General features: G+C 36.6%; 1 protein-coding gene across 2 annotated transcripts in view; it reads right to left on the bottom strand.

Moving 5' to 3' along the window:
- The window catches only part of LOC131071924 (DNA ligase 4), a 174,321-nt gene that overhangs the window by 18,677 nt on the left and 131,823 nt on the right, over positions 1 to 23,821 (bottom strand). For both annotated transcript variants that reach the window (XM_059207764.1, XM_059207763.1), the window contains one exon: positions 12,853 to 13,017. In XM_059207764.1, the coding sequence (XP_059063747.1) occupies positions 12,853 to 13,017 (165 nt within the window). The remainder of the gene's footprint in view (positions 1 to 12,852; positions 13,018 to 23,821) is intronic.

Genomic DNA, 23,821 nt, shown 5'->3' with positions numbered 1-23,821 from the left:
ATCTGGTGGTCCTTCGAACTTGGATTTCTTTTCTTGTGCGAGCAAATGCATCCCATGACCATTATCGCCCTGGTCCCTTGGAGAGGGACAGGAGCGATCTCCATGTTTTTGCTTGAAATTCTTCATTTTGGTACGATCCTTTCCTTGCATCATCTTTTGAATGTCATTTAAAACCCTGTGCGTCCTTGATTTTCAAAGAATATCATGTGTTTTGATACATTAAAGGGACCATCGCCCTTGTCCCTTGGAGAGGGACAGGAGCGATCCATTATTTCTCCTTGATCTTGGCGACTTTTAAACTTCGATCCTCTTTGCAATGTCCTCCAAATGTCGTCCTTCGCACTTCCTAACCTCGCCTCGCCTTGATCTTTGAAGGAACGGGAGTGTTTTAATAGTGTCGCCTTGGTCCTTGTCCAAAGGACAGGAGCGATGGGAGACTTTTAACTCGATTAGCAATGTTTGGACGTTTAAAACTCTTGCAAACTAACTTCAAAGATGTCCTGGAGCATATGTAACCTTGTGTATCTTTGTCTTTACGTAAATCTCGCATGGATTAATCTAATATATCAATATCGCTCTAGTCCCTTCCTGAGGGACAGGAGCGAAGTTCATCATAACATGCTTGTTCTTGTTTGTACCAACTTGCAATTATCTTCATTGCGTGGAATGATGTCCTTTCGACCCTCTTGGTAACTTGAAACTTGTTTGCCTTTTGAAATTTACGCCATTATGTAGATATCGCTCTGGTCCCTTGGAGAGGGACAAGAGCGATCTAGGTCTTTAGAGTGCAAATCCTTCCATGTGATGACTTTTGCAACGTTGCGCTTGATGGAAATGCCTTGAAATGTCCTCGCCACCCTTCGTCCTGACTTGGATCGGCCTTGAACCTTGGAGGGACGATCTTGAACTTTGGAGGGACGCATCATCACCATTGTATCGCCCTGGTCCCTTGGAGAGGGACAGGAGCGATCCTTCCCTTGTGGCTTTCATCTCACTTTGCCATGCGCTAAGTTTATATTCAACGGATTCGTCCTTCTTTACTCTATCCGCCCATGCCTTGACATCATTTGTAATTTTGCAAAAAAGGCAATTATATCAAAAATCGCTCTGGTCCCTTGCTGAGGGACAGGAGCGAACTAGGCATTTAACAGTGGTATGGACGTCCCAAAAATCTTCAATTTATATTCAATGTGCTCATCTCATGTTCTCCTTTGTTTTTGAACGTAAACTTGCCTCGACCCTTGTCTGGATTTTGCAAAATGAAGGAAATCGCTCTGGTCCCTGGGAGAGGGACGAGAGCTACAAGGTACCTCGCCCTGGTCCCTTGGAGAGGGACAGGAGCGATTTAGTCAATATAGGTCATTTTCCTTCGTTTTTTGCATCTCAAATTATATTCATTTGGCAAAGTATCTTCCTTCGGACGTCCTCAAATCATTAAGTTTTCAAAATCTTGCAAGGACAAGGCGAAATTTGAATCGTAGCTCCGGTCCTTCACTGAGGGACAGGGGCGATTTTCCTCCTGGAGACCTTTCTGTGCTCATAAAAATCTTCAATTTATATTCAAATGAAAGACCTCGTCGTTCTCTATCACTTCAAACGTAAAATTTGTCTGGACTCTGCAAGGATGATGAGATATTTGAAAATGAGCTCCCGTCCTTCACTGAGGGACAGGAGCGATTTTGCTCCTACAGGCCAAAATAACAAGATTTTTCACATTTTAACACTTCACGAGGCGAAAACAAATCAATTCCAATGCCTAGGATCAATGCTCAAAAAAGTCAAAATTTGGTCAAAACATTCAATCAGACAAAAATTCATATTGACGGTCAACACTTAGACAAGTTTAAGCTCTGCATGAACATTCCAATTGAAAAAAATTAGACCATTTTGGCGAAATCATTGCATTCAAAATTTGCATTCTAGAAAAGAAAGCTCAAAAGCTCTCAAAAATGACTGGATTTTGGCTTGAAAAGGCAAAATTTAAAACCCTAAGGCTTAGCCCTAAATCCAGACAACTAACTGACTAACAAAACCCTAAAAACGAAAGCGAAAACAAGCGAAAAACAAGCAAAAAGAGGGGGTCCCCATTTGCGATGGGGCGATGTGTGAAATGGTCACAACAGTTACATATAATATTATATCGGAGCGCATATAATATATATCGGGTTATCGGAATGCATATCGGGTGGCAATGTATTAATCACTGATAGTTATCGGTGTGTTAGTCTACACCGATAGTTATCGGTTGTCAAGGCTAACACACCGATAACTATCGTCTGTTAGCATTGACAGCCACCGATATACAATCGATTGTTAGCATTGGGTTAATACACCGATGAACTTCGATTATAATCACCGATTGGCATTTACCGTAACATGCTTTTGTTAGTATAAACAAAAAGGTACGATCAAGTAATGTCTTGATCGGTCATGACGGATCAAGGCATTGCTTGACCGTGCCTTCTTTGTCATATACTTATAGTAAGTGGCATTCTTGAGATAGGACATAGAAAATATTAAATGCTCCTCTCATCTGCCACAAGCAAGAAGATAGTTAGATATATACAATAAGAAATTAAATAATACAAAATTAGATAATAGAATTATAACTTGCATATTGAATGTAAATTGAACATCATTTACATGGTATCAGAGCTATAGTTAAATCGAACCTGAGGCTGTTCAATTTTACGTAAAATTCAAATCAAGTATATATTCAAACATCACAATCCTATCAATGGCTAGCGCTATCAAATTTGAAGACAGACTTGCAGGAGGTGACGATTTCTCTGCATGGAAATTCAGAATTCAAATGATACTAAAAGATAACAAAGTTGAATCATTCGTAAAGACTGAATCCAAATAACCTAAGACTGAACCTGATCAAGCAATTTGGAGAGAAGGAAATGATAAGGCTATCAAAATAATAGTTGATGGGGTAAGGAACAATATTATGCCCATTATAAAGAAACACGAATCAGCTTTCAACATGTTCAAAGCACTTGAAGACGCTTTTGAGATATCCAATGCCAGTAGAACCATGGCTCTAAAAAGAGATAAATAATATAACCATGATGAAAGGAGAATCAGTCAATGCCTACTTCATGCGAATATCTAACTTAAGGGATGAACTAGCAACCCTTGGATATGAGATCCAAAGCAAAGAATTAACCCTCATTGCTTTAGATGGGTTGCCTAGTATCTGGGAAACGTTCGTCCAAGGCATCAGTGCAAGGGACAACTTTCCAAAATTCGATAGACTAAAGGCTAACTGTCTCCAAGAGGAATCAAGGCAAAATAAGAAAGGAATCAAACAAAAGAATATAGATGAAGATCTTCAAGTTCTGACTACAAACTCAGACAGAAAGGGCAATAAGAAGCAATTCAGGAAGAGAAAGAATCGTCATGGCAAGAACTCTTTCAAAAAGGACCTCTCTCAAATTCAGTGTTACAGATGTGACAAATTTGGGCACTATGTTGCCAAATGTTCAGAAAGAGCTAAACAAGCCACATTTGCCAAATCAGGAAAATCAAAAAGGGAAGAGGACTCCGAGAAGTATGTGCTCTATTCAGCACTCACACATCAAACATCAAACAAAGTGAACTCCTGGGTAATCAATAGTGGCTCATCCAGACACATCATAGGATTCAGAGAAGTACTAGACTTTATGAGAGAGGAAAATGATGAAGAGGTAACCATCGGAGATGACTCCACACACCCTATCAAAGGAGTTGGAAACTGCACCATCAAACTGAAGTCAGGTGTATCATTACAACTTGAAGGAGTGCTATATGTTCCAGGCATTAAGAGGAATCTTGTCTCAATATCAGCACTAGAGGACAATGGATACAGAGTGACATTCATGGACAACAAAGTGTTGGCTTGGCCAAAGAACTCATCTTTCAAGAAAGCTAGTACAATTGGTCAAAGACAAGGATACCTATATGAGCTATGCACAGAGCCCAACTTAGCCCTAATTCATGAAACTACAAATGCCAATGAAATCTGGCATAGAAGACTAGGCCACCTAAATTTTAGAGCTTTATCATCAATGGGAGACCTTGTCACAGGTCTACCTAAGCTAAAGCAATATCATTCAGGGGCATGCACAGAATGTGCCCTAGGCAAAAATTCTAAGGGTGCTTTTCAAAGTAGTAATAGGAAAACAAGTAAAGTATTAGAGTTAATTCATTCTGATGTATGTGGACCTATGTCTGTAAATTCATTGGGGGGATTTTTGTATTATGTGATATTTGTTGATGACTACTCTAGGAAAACTTGGATCTACTTTCTGAAATGCAAAGAATCAGAAGAGATCCTTAATAGGTTTAAAGAATTCAAATCATTAACAGAAAACTACTCAGGAAACAAAATTAAAACCCTTAGAACTGATAATGGGGGGCAATACACATCAGAATTATTTAAAGAGTTTTGTAAAAATTCAGGGATTAAGAGGGAGTTAACAATACCTTACAATCCTCAACAAAATGGGATAGCAGAAAGGAAAAATAGGACAATCATTGAAGCTGCCAAAGCTATGATTCTTGATCATAATCTTTGGGCAGAAGCAACCAGCACTACAGTATACATTCAAAACAGATGTCCTCACTCTCATCTTGAAGACAAGACCCCTGAATAAGTCTTTACAAAATCAAAACCAGATATAAGCCACCTTAGGATTTTTGGATGTCCAGTGTATATTCATGTACCTAAGGAGAAAAGATTAAAATTAGAACCCTCTGGAAAGAGAGGAATCTTTGTAGGATACAGTGAAACATCCAAAGCCTACAGAATATATATACCCGGCCAAAAGAACATTGAACTAAGTAGGGATGTGATCTTTGAAGAAAACTTAGCCTTCAAAAGAGCCCAAAGCTCTCTAGGTCCTGAAGTCCATATTCCTAAACCCGGCTTAGATAGAGATCCTACTCTTGAGCTTCAGAGAGAGAATCTTGAGGAAACTATGAGTGAAACTTTAAGTACACCTAGAGAAAACCTCAAGAAAAGACCACTATGGGCCACCAAAACTGTAGAAGAAGCTCAGAAGTTTGTTGCTCCCTTAGGAACCTTCAGAGAAAGCAAAAGGCCTAATAAATTTACTAGCTATGTTGCCCTTATGAATGACCTCTCTAAAGCTGAACCAAGCAATGTATCAGATGCACTTCAACATCAAGTATGGAAGGATGCAATGTCTGAAGAGTATCAATCCATTATAAAGAACAATGTTTGGGAGATTGTTCCTAGACCAACCAAGAAATTTGTGGTTTCATCTAAATGGTTGTTCAAAATCAAACATGTTGCAAACGGCAGTATTGAAAAACACAAGGCCAGATTTGTAGCTAGAGGCTTCTCACAAAGGGAAGGAATAGATTATGAAGAAACCTTTGCGCCTGTTGCCAAGTATACCTCAGTAAGAGCTGTATTAGCCATTGCAGCAGCAAAGGGATGGAAAGTACACCAAATGGACATTAAGAGATCTTTTCTAAATGGTGAGATCTCAGAAGAAGTCTACCTAGAGCAACCTGAAGGCTTTGAAATTCATGACACAGAGTCTCATGTGTGTAGACTCAAGAAAGCTCTCTATGGGCTCAAACAGGCTCCCAGGGCATGGGTATGAAAGAATAGACACCTATCTCTCAGGACTAGATTTTTCCAAAAATGATGCAGACCCTAATCTCTACTACAAAAGAAATAAAGATGATATGCTAATATTGATCTTATATGTTGATGACTTACTAATCACAGGAAGTGATCAACTCATTAAACAATGCAAGAATGATCTATCTAAAGAATTTGATATGAAGGACTTAGGAATCCTTCATTACTTCCTAGGATTAGAAGTATGGCAGAATTCTGACAACATTATACTAAACCAAGGAAAGTACACTTTGGATATTTTGAAGAGATTCAGAATGCTAAATTGTAGACCCATGACCTCTCCTATGGAAACCAACCTACATAAACTTAAAGAAGCAACATCAGAGTCAACCCACTGATTCTACTCAATACAGACAGATGATTGGGTCCCTGATGTATCTGGTAAATACAAGACCAGATATTTGTTATGCAGTCAATGCTCTAAGTCAGTTTATGTGTGAACCAAAGGAGATACACCTGGTTGCAGTGAAGCTTATGAGGTACCTACAAGGTACTCTAAACCTTGGTCTCAAATACAAGAAGGTTGAGATAGACTTACATGGATTTACAGATTCAGATTGGGCTGGAAGTGTAACAAACAGGAAAAGCACCTCAGGGTGTTGCTTCAGTCTAGGTTCAGCTATGATATCTTGGATCAGCAGGAAGCAGTCTACTGGAGCCCAAAGTTCCACCGAGGCAGAAAAGATTGCAGCTTCTATGGCTGCCCTAGAGGCAGTATGGCTCAGGAAGTTGTTTGTCGGATTGTTTGGAGAACCTATGAAACCCACTGTTATACACTGTGACAATCAGAGTTGCATAAAACTTTCAGTAAACCCAGTGTTTCATGACAGATCTAGGCATATTGAGATTCCATACCACTATGTGCAAGATATGGTAGATAGGAATGCAATCCAACTGGAATATGTTTGTACAGGAGATCAAACTGCAGACATTCTGACCAAACCCCTTTCCAGAGTGAAAGTTGATCACTTCAGAAAAGGTTTAGGTATGACAGAAAGGTAAATTGCTTTGTAATCTATATTTGCATACCTATAAGATGTTTAATGTGTAAACCTCTTTATCATGTTAGGACAATTTTTTTTGGATTCTATGAGTTCACATCTAAGAGGTGATGATCTCTCAAGATAGTGAACACTTGTATGGGGACTTTATAAGGTGACGATCTTATAATGTCCAAACCAGTTATCATGTTGGATCTCTGGTATGTCATGGATGTGCCATGATTGTGTTGTGATAAAACATTTGTATAAAGTGTTAGTGCACTTATCACAACTAGGATAAGGTGAGAAATTAATCTTTCTCATATGATTATCCTTAGGTATTAGGTGTAGGCAATACTGATATCACATGCTTAGGTGATATCCTATCAATCGTAAGATTGATGAACTTCAGTATCACGTGTTTAGGTGATACCACATACCAAATGATTAGATGGTATGATTCCCATGAATGACTAAAATGATCACTATCAATTAAATTATGATGCTTGAATATATTGTCTTCATTCATCTTACCTAGCTAAGAGGGAGTGTTAATGCATAAGAGCTTCGGTAAGATAAATGATTGAATGAGAGATAAATGAAGTCTCTCATTCAATCATTTATCATATCGATAACTATGATAAAACCATCAAGCAATTAATTTATCCTTGATAGCCATTCTATATTTGCATATGGGCAATCTATTGATAATCACACTATGTATCTTCCTCATGTTCATCTATCTAATGAATCATGTATTTAGATGAATATCAATTAAACATAAATAATGATGACATCGATTAATATATACCGAATTGAATATATATTATATCAGGTTACATATAATATTATATCGGAGAATATCGGGTTATCGGAATGCATATCGGGTGGCAATGTATTAGTCACCGATAGTTATCGGTGTGTTAGTCTACACTGATAGTTATTGGTTGTCAAGGCTAACACACCGATAACTATCGGTTGTTAGCATTGACAGCCACAGATATACTATCGGTTGTTAGCGTTGGGTTAATACACCGATGAACTTCGGTTATAATCACCGATTGTCATTTACCATAACATGCTTTTGTTACTATAAACAAAAAGGTACGATCAAGTAATGTCTTGATCGGTCATGACCGATCAAGGCATTGCTTGACCGTGCCTTCTTTGTCATATCTTGAGATAGGACATAGAAAATATTAAATGCTCCTCTCATCTGCCACAAGCAAGAAGATAGTTAGATATATACAATAAGAAATTAAATAATACAAAATTAGATAATAGAATTATAACTTGCATATTGAATGTAAATTGAACATCATTTACAGGTGGGACCCGCTCTGTTAGTTGACAAGATATGGGACCTGGAGTACGTAGGGACATGTTGTGCACAAGAATGTTATAGAAGGTTGCCGCACGTCTGTATGTGATTGCACAATTCGGAGATAAAGCTAAAGACCCAAAATGACCCCTCAGGAACGAAGAGGAGTGGGGAAGACGACAACGTCAACCAAGGGTCAAATAAAAGGTGGAAGGAAGCCAGGACGAATGGCAAAAGAAGAGCAAGGAAGAAATATGGTACCCAAACAACAAGGAGGAAACTAAGGGGCCCGGAAAATCATTCGCCAACAGTGGTAGAGGCAATGAGTTACCCCATGGAGCGCAAATGGCCATCCGAACGATGCAACCTAACATCAGGATACTGTAGTAAACTGAAGGTACGAAGAATCACATTCAAAAAGTGTTGTCAAATAAAGGAATTAAAGCAATTGATAAGAGACGGGATGGTAAAAATAAAAAGAAAAGAGTATAAGGAGGGGTTAAAAAGGCGAGGGTTGGCGAGTATAAAAAAATTAAACCGCCAAGCAAAAGTAAGAGAAATAAGTAAGGCAAAAATAAGAGTGATAAAAAAGCAATTATTTTATAAGAAATTAAGAAAGTATCTAAGCCTAAACCTAACCCTGACAAAAGTAAGCGATTATAAAGACCCCCGGGAAGCCCAATGGTATACAGCGCAAAGAAGAAGTCTAAGCAAACCTGGCAGCAGGACGGAATCAAGAGGAAGAAGACAGGGATCCGTACGACCAAGCACAGAGAAGGAACTAAGTTCGCACAACGTATGAACCAAATGTTCTTTCATTGTGGATGATGCATGTTCAATCAAAACAAAATCAATAATGTTTCCTTCTACACAAATAGGTATAATACTGGTGGCTGGTCCACCAAGTGTGTCCATTATCATCATAGTCTTGAACCTTCAAAGGACTCTCTATAAGAGGAAACTCATGAACCTCATGATGCAAACTAGATATATATTTTGAATTTTCTGAATCATACCTCTTCTCTTCTTCACACACAACAACATGTTCTTCTTGTTTGCTTACCTCAAGAAGATCTTCCTTTGCATGCTCCACTTGAATACATTCTTCTCTTCGAAGAAATAATGATCTAACGCATGATTCCATTTGTTTCCTTGCATTATCTAGCTGGTCGCATCGTTCCTCGACCTCTCGTAGGTGTTGTCTTGCTTTGGCAGCAAGCTTCTTTGCCTTCTTAGCTCTTTGTAACCATCCATCACACATTCTTCGTGTCTTCTTTAAAAAATCAAAACATTTGTGGCTTGAATCCACAACATATTCATCATGTTTGACTCTCAAATCTAAAGTACCATGTTCTGATTTTTCTTCATGTGTAGGAATTTTGTCATCATTGGAATCAACTATCACACTAGAAAATGCATTTTGATAACCTAAAGAATCCATACCCTCATTATCCATGCCAATCTCTTGCCCTACATCAATGGAAGTCATGCTTATCTCTCCTATAGAATCCTCTTGTGAATCTTCTCGCAAAGATGATGAAGACTCATGTGAGTCATTCCCCAATGCTATCCTTTTGTCCTCATGAACCGATTTTGCATGTTTATCAAATTCTTCATGTAGATTTTTACATACTTCATTTGAATATTCTTTCCTCTTACACTGCTGATTTGAACTTATAGATGCCAAATCATCATCATTCTCCTCTGGTACACCCATAAATTGTGTGAAGGAAAGGAGGTCACATATCTTCTTAGGAAATGAGCAATACTTATAGTAGCTTCTCATAATTGCATCATTTGTCGCCATGGCATGAGGTCTCTTAATTGTCCTTGTAGATGGACATGAAACCTTAGAATACCCAAATTTCCTTGAATGTGAGTCATCTAAATCCTGCAATTCATGATTGATTTTCTGTGGTGTTTGTTCAAGGTCTTTCCATATCTGTTTATAGCTAGACACTTTCCCAAGATGATTTATCTCGCTGTCCAAACTGAAAACAAATCCAAACTGCTGTGTACACAACTGATTTCACCCAACGGGCTGGTAGGATCTAAGCTCTGATACCACTATAATAACCCTACTGGGGAATGATTGGATTTTTCCGTTCTTGCTGTGACTGTTTTTTAAGTTTGTCTCTCTTTATTTGAAGTTGTTGAGTATTTGCAATGAGGTTATTGATTGCCAAGGAGTATATGACTGACGAAACAATCAAAGCATACAATCACGATTGAAAGTAAACTGGAAATTAATTCAAAATTTGTAGTGCAAACAGCATTTCAAGGAAACAGTGCATATAAATGTTTTCATTCAATAGCAGTACTGGATGAACAATGAATTTTCCAGAATTAACTAGCAATAATAATTATAGATCACTCGTTATAGAAGACTAAATCATCTTCCAACTCAGGCCTCTACAGTTTGCCCATAATGCATAGATATAGAAAATGTATGGTAATTATAAAGTTACTGCTGTTACCAATTTGATACAATTATAATATTAACATGTGCTGCATACCCGTAGCTCCACCAGATTCTGGAAAGAAATACTTGATATAATCAGCTGTATATTGCAGGTACAAGTGTGACTTTCTTCACATGCTAATGTCTATAGATTGAAGGTAACAACTACAGGTCGCTGTTATGACAAGCCCAATGCTGCGTTTTGAATGTTGAATGCCTTGGGATTGTTGTAAGTCACATCTCCAGCACTGTGGATGTTGCTGATGATATCATCCAGCAAAACAAAGAACCCTCTGCAACTTGATTGTGGAATGCAATACAAATCTGCAGGTCTGAAATTCCGAACCTCCAACTCAACAAAGAAAGCTTCAAATCTGTGGGCCTGGGGCTATGTCAAGATTGCCAGAGACCACTAGGGTTTCGTCCTAGGGCTGCATACGGCACTCAAGGAAACGACGTGAATGACTCCCAAGACCACGATTTTTCCCTTATAAAGACTCCTTCAACACACTATACATATTTCCTTGTTTTAGCATTTCGACTTAGGCTTATTTTAAGCCTTTCAAATAATTGGGACACCCACATTAATATTTATCACTGGACTTAGAGAAAGCAGCTTCAATTAGCAAAATCGGCCTTCATTAATGATTTCATGTGGGCATAAAATAATTAAATTGTTTTCCTTATAAAGCCACCCAAGTCTAATTAATATTTAACTTAGGCTCATGAATATTTAATTCACCAAGTCATGTAATCCCCTAGTAAAACTAAGTCACCCCTCGTCATCAATTAAAGTGGCCCCCTGATATAATAATTAATAATTAACTTTGTAATTCCTATAAGGCTTATACTATGAGTCTTTGCCTGCAATTCCTTTGTATCCTGCCCTAAGGAAGTGATCCCCAGCCTACAAGTCCTTCAGAGAGAAATGATTTTCCTTGGGCAGTGAGCCCTAAATAAAATTTTGTAATACTTGTTCATACAACATGAGTTGACTCTCACCATAGTTTTTCCCTTCTTGGGTTTTCCACGTGAATCTGGTGTTATCTTGTGCAAGTGTGTTCATTGATTTATCTTGCATTATTGCTGATCAGATTAAGGTTTGAGGTTGAGTTTGAATTGTGCTATAAAGTGTTCAGATTTGTTCAAGACCGATTTACTTACACTAAACTACAAAGGATATCATTCATAGAAGAATTGTGGGAGTCTATGAAAGCTATTCGATGAAATTTTATACTCTTTGGAGATTAAAAGTTTTATTTGTCAACTGCTGAGTGCTAGACTATGTAAGTTGGAGAGCTTCATTACACTTGCACATGGTTACACTAGCTAGGAAATCCTCCGTGTTGGCTGTATACATCTGCTATTTTATGCCAAGTGCTGCTACGTATGCATACTGTATCCTCTGTTTGGGACATGAAGATAGCAAGTCACTGATATTTTGCAAGGAATTTGTCTTCTATTGTTGCTGTCAATAACATTGAGATCAATGAATGAGACTGAACACCTGAATTTAAGGTTGTAGCTGTTATTGTCTCTGAATGTAAATCTTTAATTTTCTGCATCTTTATGAAGTTCGTATGTAAATTCAATGAAAGAAATAGACTCATATTAGTCTGAACTTTCCTTTGCATATTAAATGCATGAATATGTATGTCTTGCCAATACATTAAACCTGTAAACATTGGTTTCCAAAAAGAACAGAACTTGCATACAAACATTGAAAACATCATACAGATCTGACAATCAAACCGTTTAACAATATACCAGCTGAGTGTTGGGAAAAGAATTGCAAAAATTTAGTAGCAAACAGGGTGGATCCTTACGTGTATATCCATGAAAGCAAAAATTTGTTAAGTTATTTGAAAACCAAAAACAAACAGGTGGGTTGTCCAGAAAGTTATAGAATCTTCAGTGAATTGCGTGGAGAGATGTAATTCACCTACCTGATATTGTATTGGGAGATAATTATATACAAACAATAAGATATTTGTTTTAATTACCAGGAGATAAATTCAGAACGACTATGATGAAAAAAAGTAAACAATGATTACTGAAGCCGACTTTCTAGAATACAGAAATATAGCAAAACCTAAGGAAATGATACATTTTATAAATGGCAGTAGTCGTTGTTTCTCATCCATGAAAGTCAATAAAGAAATTTATAAAGACCTTTCTATACTTATTAATTTTTTGTTTTATCATGGAAGCAATAATTCTACATTATTCAAATCAACATTCCTTAGAAATGGGATTTTCTAGTTGCAATATAAATCAGATATTAGTGGGTCAACGCAACTAATTTTGATAATTGATCAATAATGACAAATTGATCTTTTGTACAAGACAGCTTACCATGACTTATCAAGGCAATAACAGTTTGAGCACAAATAAAAAATTATTTTAAAAGGGAAAAAATAATAGTCATTACCTGTGCAATATTGTTTTAAATGATAATTTAACACCATCTGGCACATAAACCACCATATGAGTTATGTCATCAAATATATTCCTGGAGGTAGATGCCCCTTGCATTTCTGCTTCTAATTGTAATCTCCTCAATGATAGAATAGCTGTCGACTGTGAGTCTGGATTTCTGAAAAAAAAACACAGGAAAATGAAAGTAGGAATCTGGTGGATTCATTGCCTGTTGATGGTTGAAAATTTAGAATTTCTCTAGTCTTGAATAGGATCATTGAAATCAATTTTATAATCGTCCACTACATGATACTTAAGAAAATAAGATAGAAGCTTTAAAAATCTAAAGAACGGCAGCTATACTTTACTGACAATTTCAATTTATAAACAACAATATCACATCTTAAGTTTTCCATGTCTGCACCCAATTGATCCTGCCAATTTCTCTTCTTATTCTTTTAACAAAAAAGAATATACCTGCTATTAGAGTAAAAAACTATGGTTTTCACTTAAAGAGTTTCTAATTCATGTTTTCTTTTAGAGATGTATCTTAATCATTTTAATATATATTACCAGGTCCTTGTATTTACCCCACTGTCCCTGTACGGGTTCAAAACAAGTCCTAGTTCAGCTTGGTTATGCCCATGGTATTGCCCAAGAACCTCAAGGAACCTGGGGCACCCAGTGGGTACCTTGGACATACCTAGGTGAACCCAAATGTACATATGGTACCTGGAGTCTTAAAAAAAAATTAAAACATAAATATGTTATTTTAAATAAAAAAGAAAAACAAACCCAAAAGCCATTACTTGCCCTAAATTGAGGGCATAGAAAAATTTTCACTTCATTTGACAAACACAAAAGGCCAAAACTGCATTTTCATCCTCCGAGCTGCTACTGCTGAATTTTGAAGGTTGGTTCTTTTTTTCTAGAGAGGTGAAGGCTGTGGAAGAGTTAAACCTACATCACCAATGTAGAAATAGTTGCATGTTAGCCCTATTTTTAAACTTGAAATTTTTTAAACTTTGGCTTCTAAGATCTAACGTGAGATAGTCTTTGGTTTAGCAGGTTTCCAATCATCCTCAAAAGTTGAGCCTCTTTCCATTTTGAAGTAGAATCTTCATATTTAAGTCTTCATGTAATGTCCCCTTCTCAGTGAGGAGAATTTCAATGGGCCATTAGCCTATTTAGGAGACCCGTAGGCTAAATGGAAGCAGGAATTAGGGTTTCCTACTTTGAGGAGGTATGACATGCATTCTGTTCTGAAGAGAATTCTGGACTTACTATTTTTAGTAAGTGTCATATTTGGCAGTTCCATTTTTAGCTGTTCAGTTTTGAGCCCTAGCACAATTCAGTTTGATGGTTTGCAACGCCACAATTCATGGTTCAATTTAGCTTAATCAGTAATTGATTTATAAGTGAATTATTAAATATTAATACTTAAGTGAATCGATTTATACTTAATCAGTAATTGATTTATAAGTGAATTATTAAAGTTTAATATTTAATTGTTGGTGTCGTCGACTTAAGGGAAAATACCTTCACTTAAAAACTTATTATTTTCCAGTGTTCCACGATCGTTGGGGACGGGGAGACGGGGGGACGTGGGGACGGGCTTCGGGGACGGGGGGACAAAGGGAAAAAGTTTTGGGGACGGGTTTCGGGGACGGGGGGACTTGGGCCTGGGAGGGGGAAACGCGTTTCCGTGGAACACTGTTATTTTCCTAAGTCAGTTGGCATTAAAAATAAGAGGAATATTTCATGTCTTGATGTTTTTATGTGCAAAGTGTTCACCTTGGGAAGAGTGTGAACTTGTGCCTAGGAAGGGGACGCCAAAGTCATGTGGTGACTTGAAATGAAATTCAAATGGAAGTTTGAGAATTTGGGCGCCATTTGAAGATGAATTTGAATCTTTGAGTATATAAATATAGGAGCTTGGCTTCTCATTTGGGATTCATGAAAGAAAATATAACGAAGTGCTGTCGAAATTTACATTGAGCTTCGTGGAAAGCATACCTCCTGGCATTTGCCGGATTTCTTGCTTGAGAGATAGCAACGAAATCGAGCTTGAGACCTCTCTTCATTCAAGAGAGCGGATTGAACGACAAAGATGCAGATTTGTGTGTCATTTTCAGAAGTGTGTGCTTTCTGAGTTTTTTCATGTTGCTGGTTCGTGTGTGCTGAAGGTGTTTTTTGTTCGTGGCTCCCTGTGTGCTGGACATGTGGTTTAGGGTATTGACTCCATCTATTCCTACACCTTGGGTGATGAAGTTCACCAATTTGTAGCCCCTCAAACGCTGATTTGGATTTTTGGTGGGAAGTCGAACTTTCCAGCTGGGTTGTATCTTTCTTTGGCTGCATCGGGTTGCGTGCAGATTGTTTGTGGTGTTTGCGGTGCAGGTTTGAGGTTCTTTTTGTGCCGTCTATGTTATATCTCTCATTTGCTTTTGCTTTTGATTTTGTGTGATTCGAAGTTGATTTGGAGAAGTTATGAGCAATTTGGGGTGTCTGTAGCTTGCTGGTCTGTGTGTTTTTTGATGTGTTAGTAATTTTCAGAATTGCAAAGTTGTGTATAAGGAGAGTTTTTGGGTGTGAGTAGTTTATGTCGGTTGGGGAGTGATTTCCTATTGTTGCTACAGCTATAGAACTTGTTATCAGCACTTGATTCTTCATTCTATATGTTTTGTAATGCTGGTAGTAGCAAAGAAGCAAAAGTCGGCATTGAGTCGCGATTAATCGTGAATAATCGCGAATCATCAGAAATGCCGATTTTTTCCCCAAAGTCGGGCCAAAAAATCGTTAACATAAACCCTAAAAAATGACATAAACCCTAAAAATCACCTGTTAAAATAGACCGATTCTGGGTATAGTTTGCATGGAATCAGTTAGGGTTCGAAATTTTTGTCCTTAATTTTTTTGCCGAACGTTTTGACCTCTGCAAAACCTTAATGACTTTCTGTATCGCTAAAAATTGAAACCTTAAATATTTTTGTTTGCATTTTGAATAAAAGCCTCACCTTGTCTTTCTGTTTCACCTAGGAATTATAAATAAAAAATCGGAAATAACGTTTCTGCAATTGATAAAGCTTGAGAAATACGAGAATAAGCTTTCCCTCGTTTCCTTATTTTTGGTAACTTTATATTATTGAGAACTTTAAATTAAAATCTGAACTCTAAATTAAAAACTATGACATCTAATTTGGGGGATTATAAACTTTATATAGGTATTTATAAAAAAAATAATAAGCAACAATCCTTACATTCATTTATATTATTGTTTACTATATGTTTAATAATTAACATTATAAGGGGTTCACCCCATAGCGTGACGGTGGTCACGAGCCCTGTTGATAGGGTGGTTCTATGTTCGAATCCCATCCCGATTTGGCGTGATGTGCAAGTCTTCTCGTGGCAGTTGGTCGTGCTGAGGCTGGTGTTGTTGGTGTTCCTGTTGACCGACTGGTGGATGGGTGTTCATGCCTATCCACTGTGGTTGTGGTTGCTGTTGATGCTAGTCGGCATTTCCCCCCGTAAGTCTGCGTTGGTCCTCCTCGCCCGTGCTGTTCCCTGCCTCGCTAGGTGTCCATGTTGTTGTCGTGTTGGACTCTGCCAGGCGCCATGACTGTGGAGTGATAAGGCGTATGGAGAGATAAGGAGAGGGAGATATAAGGCATATGGAGAGATAAGGAGCGGGATAGATAAGGAGAAGGGAGATATAAGGAGTATTGCGGAGAGATAAGGAGAAGGGAGTTATAAGGATTCTAAATGCCTCAACATGTCCACCTCAGGTTTGGGGTCCCCCTTTGTGACCCTACTGGTTCATAGCTCCAGTCATAAGCGTCTATATTGTAGGGGCGAGACCCCATGTTGTCTTAAGTTAGTAGATCGCTGCTGAGCAACTGGAATTGTAATATCTGTTACCAATCCAAAAAAAAAAAAATAATTAACATTATAAAATAATTTGTAAATTAAAATTATTATATATTATATTAGTGTCATTTATTAAAATATATAAAATAATTATATAATTTAATAAAATTGTAAATTATAAATATAAATAATTTAAAATTTATAAATTAAAATTCGTATCTTTATAGACCATTAATAAATGTAAATATAATGATATTTATTTTTTAATTTATAATATATAATTAATATATATATAATTATTTATAAATTAAAATTATTATATATTATATTAGTGTGTAATTTATTAAACTATATAGAATAATTATATAATTTAATAAAATTGTAAATTAGAAATATAAATAATTTAAAAATTATAAATTAAAACTTCGCATCTTTATAGACCATTAATAAATGTAAATATAATAATATTTATTTTTAATTTATATTGTATATTATTTAATTTTTAATATATAATTAATATATATAAAATAATTTATAAATTAAGATTATTATATATTATATTAGTGTGTCATTTATTAAACTATATAGAATAATTATATGATTTAATAAAATTGTAAATTAGAAATATAAATAATTTAAAAATTATAAATTAAAATTCGTGTCTTTATAGACCATTAATAAATGTAAATATAATAATATTTATTTTAAATTTATAATGTATATTATATCATTTTTAATATATAATTAATATATATTTAATTTATACTATATTTTATTTTTTACTATATCCGATTTTTTGCCGATTTTTTCCCAATTAATTCCTGATTTTTTCAAAAAATCTTATACTTTTGTTTTGTCGATTAATTCCCCAAACAATTAATGCTTCTTTGGGTAGTAGTACTAACAGAAATTTCTTGATCTCTCCTAGTCCCACTGCATAAGTAGAAGAGGCTGGCCTTGCCGCCTAGTTTGTACAGTGAATTTAGTACTTTGTAATCCATGTTTGCATTGTAAAGCTGAATAGTAGTACTAACAGCTATAATTTGGATTGTTGTCCTTTGGCCCGCTGCATAAGTGGAAGAGGTTGGCTTGCCGCCTTCTTATCTATTGTAATATTGTCCTCTCGTTAAATAAGTAGTTGAGTTGATTGTAATGTTGTCCTCACGTTGAATAAGCGATGGAGTTGATAGTAAATTTCATTTCTAGTCCTCCCGCTACATAAGCGGTAGAGTGATTGTTCTTCAGTTTCTTGTATCATCTTTGGCTGGTTTACCACCAAGTGATCTTCAATATTCTCCATATCCCGCTGAAAAGTGGAAGGGGCTAGCTTGCCGCCCAAATATTGGAAGTACTTTTCAATTTGCATCTAATGATCACCTATGCATTGTATGCTCTCACCCTCCCAGATTGGACTCTCAGTGATCAAAGGGTGTTAGGGTTACTTTCCACAAGATTTGAGATTTTAGTTCTACTTCTAACCCTAACGGGTGTTTGTATTGCTTGCAAATCTGAAAAATATTTTTTTTAAATTAAGGGGAATATTACACTTCATCAACCTCCTTGGAAGAGTGGAGAACTGATGTCTTTGGCTTCAAAAGCCAACGATGTGTAGAATTATTCAATCTTTCCATAGTAGAGGCTACATCAATGTGTTAGAGTGAATGACCACGAAGTTGAATACAAGCAGATAAGGATGATAAAGACTAATAGCAAAGAAACGTGTAAAGTTACCGGTGATTAAAAAATTTTATGAAACACTGATGAAACTATGCATGCACCATTGAAAACTTTAAATTGGTTGTTTCACATAGTTCCAAAAATAGCTCAAAATGTCGATAACTTGGGAATTGTTCCCATTCACCGATGACAAAGGAAAAATAAGATATTGACAAGTTAATACATTTCATCAAACACTGATACATTGAACTATAACAGGCTCTTTTGAAGTTGGTTTTGAAATTTTATTTAAACTACCATATGCCATGCTTGTTGGTAGGTTGGTACGATTTAAAAAGTTGCGGAAATTGTGGAAGCCATCGAATAAAGAGAAGTGGATAGCATTGATTTCAACAACCATCGTAACACCATCAAAGATTTTTGCAATCAGCGTAAACCACCGATACAAGGAAAGCTGATGAAATATCGACCTAAACAAAAGAATAGTATCGGTAAGTTTTCGTTTTGTACAAACAGGCCGATGAAGAAGTTAGTTATTGTAACTAACTAAAAGCATTCTAAAGATAGATTGTGATAATTGAAGGGAATGCATCAGAATAAATTTGTGGAGAAGGCTTCGAAATTTCAAAGCAATGCACTTGTAAGTGTTATAACTACGAATGCTTTCAGAGTAATACATGCAAAATGTGAAGCATAGACTTGGTATGTGAAATATTCAACACCATGCTTCAAAAGAATGATTTCTCGCAGAATACAAAAATTGCAATAGATCTGGACAAGAATAGAAACTATCAAGTAAATGAAACTAACACGTGTAAAGCTAGACCCTCCCCGCACGTGTAGAGATATGGAAACTTTGGAAAATGTCATAAACATTCATCAAAGCACACAAAGTGCTCACAATGGCATGCATGCGAATGTGGAGTGGGATCATAGCCAAGGCATGCCAATTATGTGACACGATCCCTTAAAGAAATGTTATCTTATGGCTTGCAATTATCCCAGCCTATGCACAAAATGGATTCCTTGAATCGACTTTAGAAACTTTCAAGCAAATGCAATTGGCAGGTATAAAGCTGAACCATACAACCTTTTATCAACATTCTCCATGCTGCGTCAAAAGTGTAAGGCTCTACAAGACAATGTGCATAAAATGGATTTTGCAAGGAAGCTATCAAAATCTTCGAATTAATGAAGCGTCGAACAACATGTGAAATATTTGATAAGATACCTCAAAGTGACGCCTCCATAATGATTGCAGAATTTGCACAAAATGGGCTTGTTAAAAAGTCTTTAGAGACCCTCAAGCAAAGAGCAATTTGACAGGCTTTAGATGCGAAATGTGAAAGCGTGAACAAGGCGCGAAGTATTTTTCAAATTGACTCACAAATAAACATAGTTGCATTCAGTGTAATATTGCAAACTTATACACAAAATGGATGTTGTGTGCGAGATTGAGAAAGTGGATTTTTATCAATATTTGTGGTTACAAAATATCTGGACCTGTGCAAAATAGACCCATTGGAAAAGCTTTAGAAACATTCAAGCAAATGTAATTGGTGGACCTGAAGCCAAATCCCACCTCCTTTGTAGCTATCTTTCATGTATGTGCTAAGATGAGGGCACCAAAACAAAACTTGGATATTCATCAAAGCGTAAAGTTATTAAGACTGCAAACCACTGGTTGACATACATTAAGAATATGTAAATACAGAGAAGACCGAACACTTGAAGAGTTCAATAAAATCTCTCAAAGAGATATCCCTCATGGAATTCGATGACTGAATGATATGCATGAAAGACTTTGTTGAAGTGGCTTTAGAAACTTAGAAGACAATTGGTAGTTGTAAATATGAAATCCACAACCTGTTACTATCATCCTCCCCGCCTATGCAAAATGAGAGTTTTGGAATAAGTCATGGACATGCATACAAAATTGGCAAGCGTAGATAAGACACGGTTGACAAAATGCCTCAAGGAACGTCGTTTCGCAAAATGTAATGATCACACTCTAATCACAAAATAGACTTATTCAAAAGGCTTTAGAATCATTCAAACAAATCCAATTGGTAGAACAAGTATGAGTCTCAAGTCAATGCGCCTGTGGAAAGTTTTGTTATTTTTGGAAAACTTATGTTCTTAAGTGATGGAGTCTATTTCTAATCTTAAAAGAGTACATCTACAGAACAACTACCCGATTGCTTTTGAATGTCAGTAGCTTTGTGTAACAAAATACAAATGTTGAATGTAAATTGAAAGAATTTGGAATGGAGAAAATAAGTGCATTTATTTGTTGCTTGAGAAAATCAAGAATGATGCTTGCTCATGAAGGGATTTATAAAGAGGACAAGAAATATTCCTAGAGCATGAAGTGGAAATTAATGTGAAAACTCTAGTTGATGTCCTCTCTCAAGTTAAGGGATGTGTATATGAAGGAAGGATTTTGATGTCACTGGATCTTAATTACTGGACTACACATTTAGTTTCAAGGAGGATCAAATTGAATATGTAAATTGTTGAAGCCTACACAAGAGTATATTACCTTCTTGAGATGGAGGGAATTTTTGCACATGGGAATCTCAATTTTCAATGGATATATGTATTAATGCTTTAATCATCACAAAACGCTTTGCAGGACCATTTTCTACAAGAAACCGGTCTCATCTTCACAAGTTCAATACATGCACAAGATTTGTTGCAAACCTTAAGTCAACATATCCATTACAGGTTCTATTTGAGATATGTAGAATGTGGCTAAGGTTTCGATATTTTGCAAAGGTAGGTGTAATGTCCCCTTCTCAGTGAGGAGTAATCAATGGTCCTTTGGCCTATTCCGGAAACCCGTAGGCTGATTGGAATGAGGAATTAAGGTTTCCTATTTTCTAAGAGGATTCTTCGCAGTTTTCAGGGATGTTTTGGTTGGAGATTGCCAGAATGAACTAGGGATTCCTTCTGGGTTTTTCGAGAGCTTCATGATGGTTTAACATGCATTTTGTTCCAGAGTGATTTCTGAACTTACTATTTTTAGTAAGTTGGTGGCAGCTGACTGGATTTTGAGGTTATTCTAGGTTTTTTGAGCTCTCTCACACGGGTCGACGAGCATGTCTTTCGAAGATGTTTTCATGACTTACTATTTTTAGTAAGTGTCAGTTCAGGCGGTGCTATGTTTGGCAATCTTGAGCAGAGCTCCAATCTAGTTCAGATTAGTGTTTTTTGCACCTCCGTTCACACGGTTGATTTGGCAACAATCAGTAGTTGATTTTTAATTGTTAATTAAATATTATTACTTTATTCTAAAGTTTAATATTTAATTATTTCACTGATTTATTCTGGAAAAGGAAATATAATATCATTTATCCTAAGTTATGTTTTATTTCTCAAGTCAGAAAAGGGCATCCAAATTGAATATGTTTCATGTAACTAATATTCCATTGTTGCAAGTGTGTACCTTGGGAAAAGTATGCCTAGGATTACCTGGGAAAGTGGATGCCATGTTTGAAGGGGACATGAAGATGAAATGAAGTGAATTTCAAATGAATTTTGGGCGCCATTTCATGTGAATTTGAGATTCAAAATCTATAAATACAGGGTTGAGCGCCTCATTTGATCATCTTGAAGAAATCATATTGTTATGTTGCCAGAATGGTGAGTGAACTTGAGCTTCGGAGTTGTGGCTCCCTAGTTTTAGCCAGTTTCGTACTTGAAACATAGTACCTAGCTGAGTGTGGGATTGTGGTGACATTTTCTGTGTGCATTTTCAGATTTCCAATGGGTGGTGTGGTTTTCAGTGTGGTGTGTGGATTTAAGTGTTGCTGGTTTTTGGTGTGGCTGAAGTGAAGATTTGATTGTATCTCCCTGCATGTGCAATCGATCATTCTGGGTAATAGCTCATTGGAAGCGTATCTGGAGGGCGGCCAATCTTCTACCTTGGCGTTTCTATTGGTGTACTTTCTGATTTTTGGCAGCAAATCGAACTTTCCAGCTGGGTTGTACCATCTCTTGGCTGCCTTGGGTTGCGTGTTGGCTTTTTGTGGTGTTTGCGGTGCAAGTTTGAGTCTCTGGTTGCATCGCCTTAGTCATAGCTTTCATTTGCTTCCGTTTTTGTGTCATTCTGAGTTGTTTTGGGTGAGTTATGATCATTATAGTGAATTTGGTAGTGGTTGTTTTCTACGGTTTATGCGGACAGCAGATTGTAATTTCAGCTTAGTGATTATTGGTGTGTTATTTCTTTGTGGGTGGGTTTGAGTTTGTTAATTGTGATAAGTTTGGATATATTCAACAGTATTAGACAGCATAATCTCTCTTTCCTATGCATTGCATCTCTTATTTGTCAGGTTGGTTAGTAGTACTAACAACCACTTCTGGATTGCAAAGCATATCCTGTTGAAAAGTGGAAGAGGCTGGCTTGCCACCTACATTTGATATTTTGTAATTATGTCCTCCCGCTGCATAAGCGATAGAGTGATATTTTGTTTGTAATGGTCCTCCCGCTGCATAAGCAGTTGAGTTGAGCTTTGTTGTTGTGTTCAGTCCTCCCGCTGAAATATTGCAGTAGAGTGATTCGTGTTGAGTGTGCTCTTGATGCCTTGGCTGGTTTACCGCAAAGTATCTTGTTTACCCATTGCATAAGCGACAGGGGTTGTCTTGCCGCCCATTATTGTAATCAATACTTTCAGCAATTTGTGGCTAACGATCCCCTGCTACAGTTTGGGCTCTCAGTGATCAAAAGGTGTAGGGTTCTTTCTTGTTGGTTTGGATTTCATTTCTCTAACCCTAACGGGTGTTGTTGTACTTCTAATCTTGTTAAAAAAATCAAAAAAAATTAAGGGGGATTTTACTGTAAGTGATGCAAGATACTTGAATTCTTCCTATTCAGGGAGAGTTTGCTTCAACCCTATACCAAATGGTGAAAGTTGAGGACTTGGGAAGAATTTGTCTTTTGCATACCTTTGTCAACTTCAATACAAATGAAAAACCTATTCTAGATGAATTAAATCAATATGGAATCACATTAATTTGATCCAAGTTGCTTGTTGATAGTGATTAGAAGAAGAAATGATGCCTACCTCAGTCAAACTCACAATTTGAAAGTTATGGATTTCAAATTCTCCTTTTGTAAAAGTGACTTATGTCGCACATTGTAACTACTAGTTAGAAAATTGACTTGATTTTTGTTAAAGTTAGGTAGATCCTAACTTACTTCTAAAGGGTAGTTATCCCAAGTGATCACTTGGGTAGTTATTCCAAGAAGTTATCCTAAGTGGATTAGCTAGGTAGTTATCCTCCGTAGTTAGCCTAATTGGTTACAAGGTAGTTGTTCTCTCAATTGCCTATAAATACAAGGCTGTTTCATTTGTAAAGAGGACTCTTACAAAGGGAAACTCCAGAGAATTGTGTAAAGAAATATTTTGACAACTTTAATGTCACACTTGTAC

This window comes from Cryptomeria japonica, chromosome 7 (assembly GCF_030272615.1).
Source record: "Cryptomeria japonica chromosome 7, Sugi_1.0, whole genome shotgun sequence".
Lineage (NCBI taxonomy): Eukaryota > Viridiplantae > Streptophyta > Pinopsida > Cupressales > Cupressaceae > Cryptomeria > Cryptomeria japonica.
The sequence above is the reverse complement of the archived record's forward strand: the minus strand, read 5'-3'. Positions and strand labels throughout refer to the sequence as shown.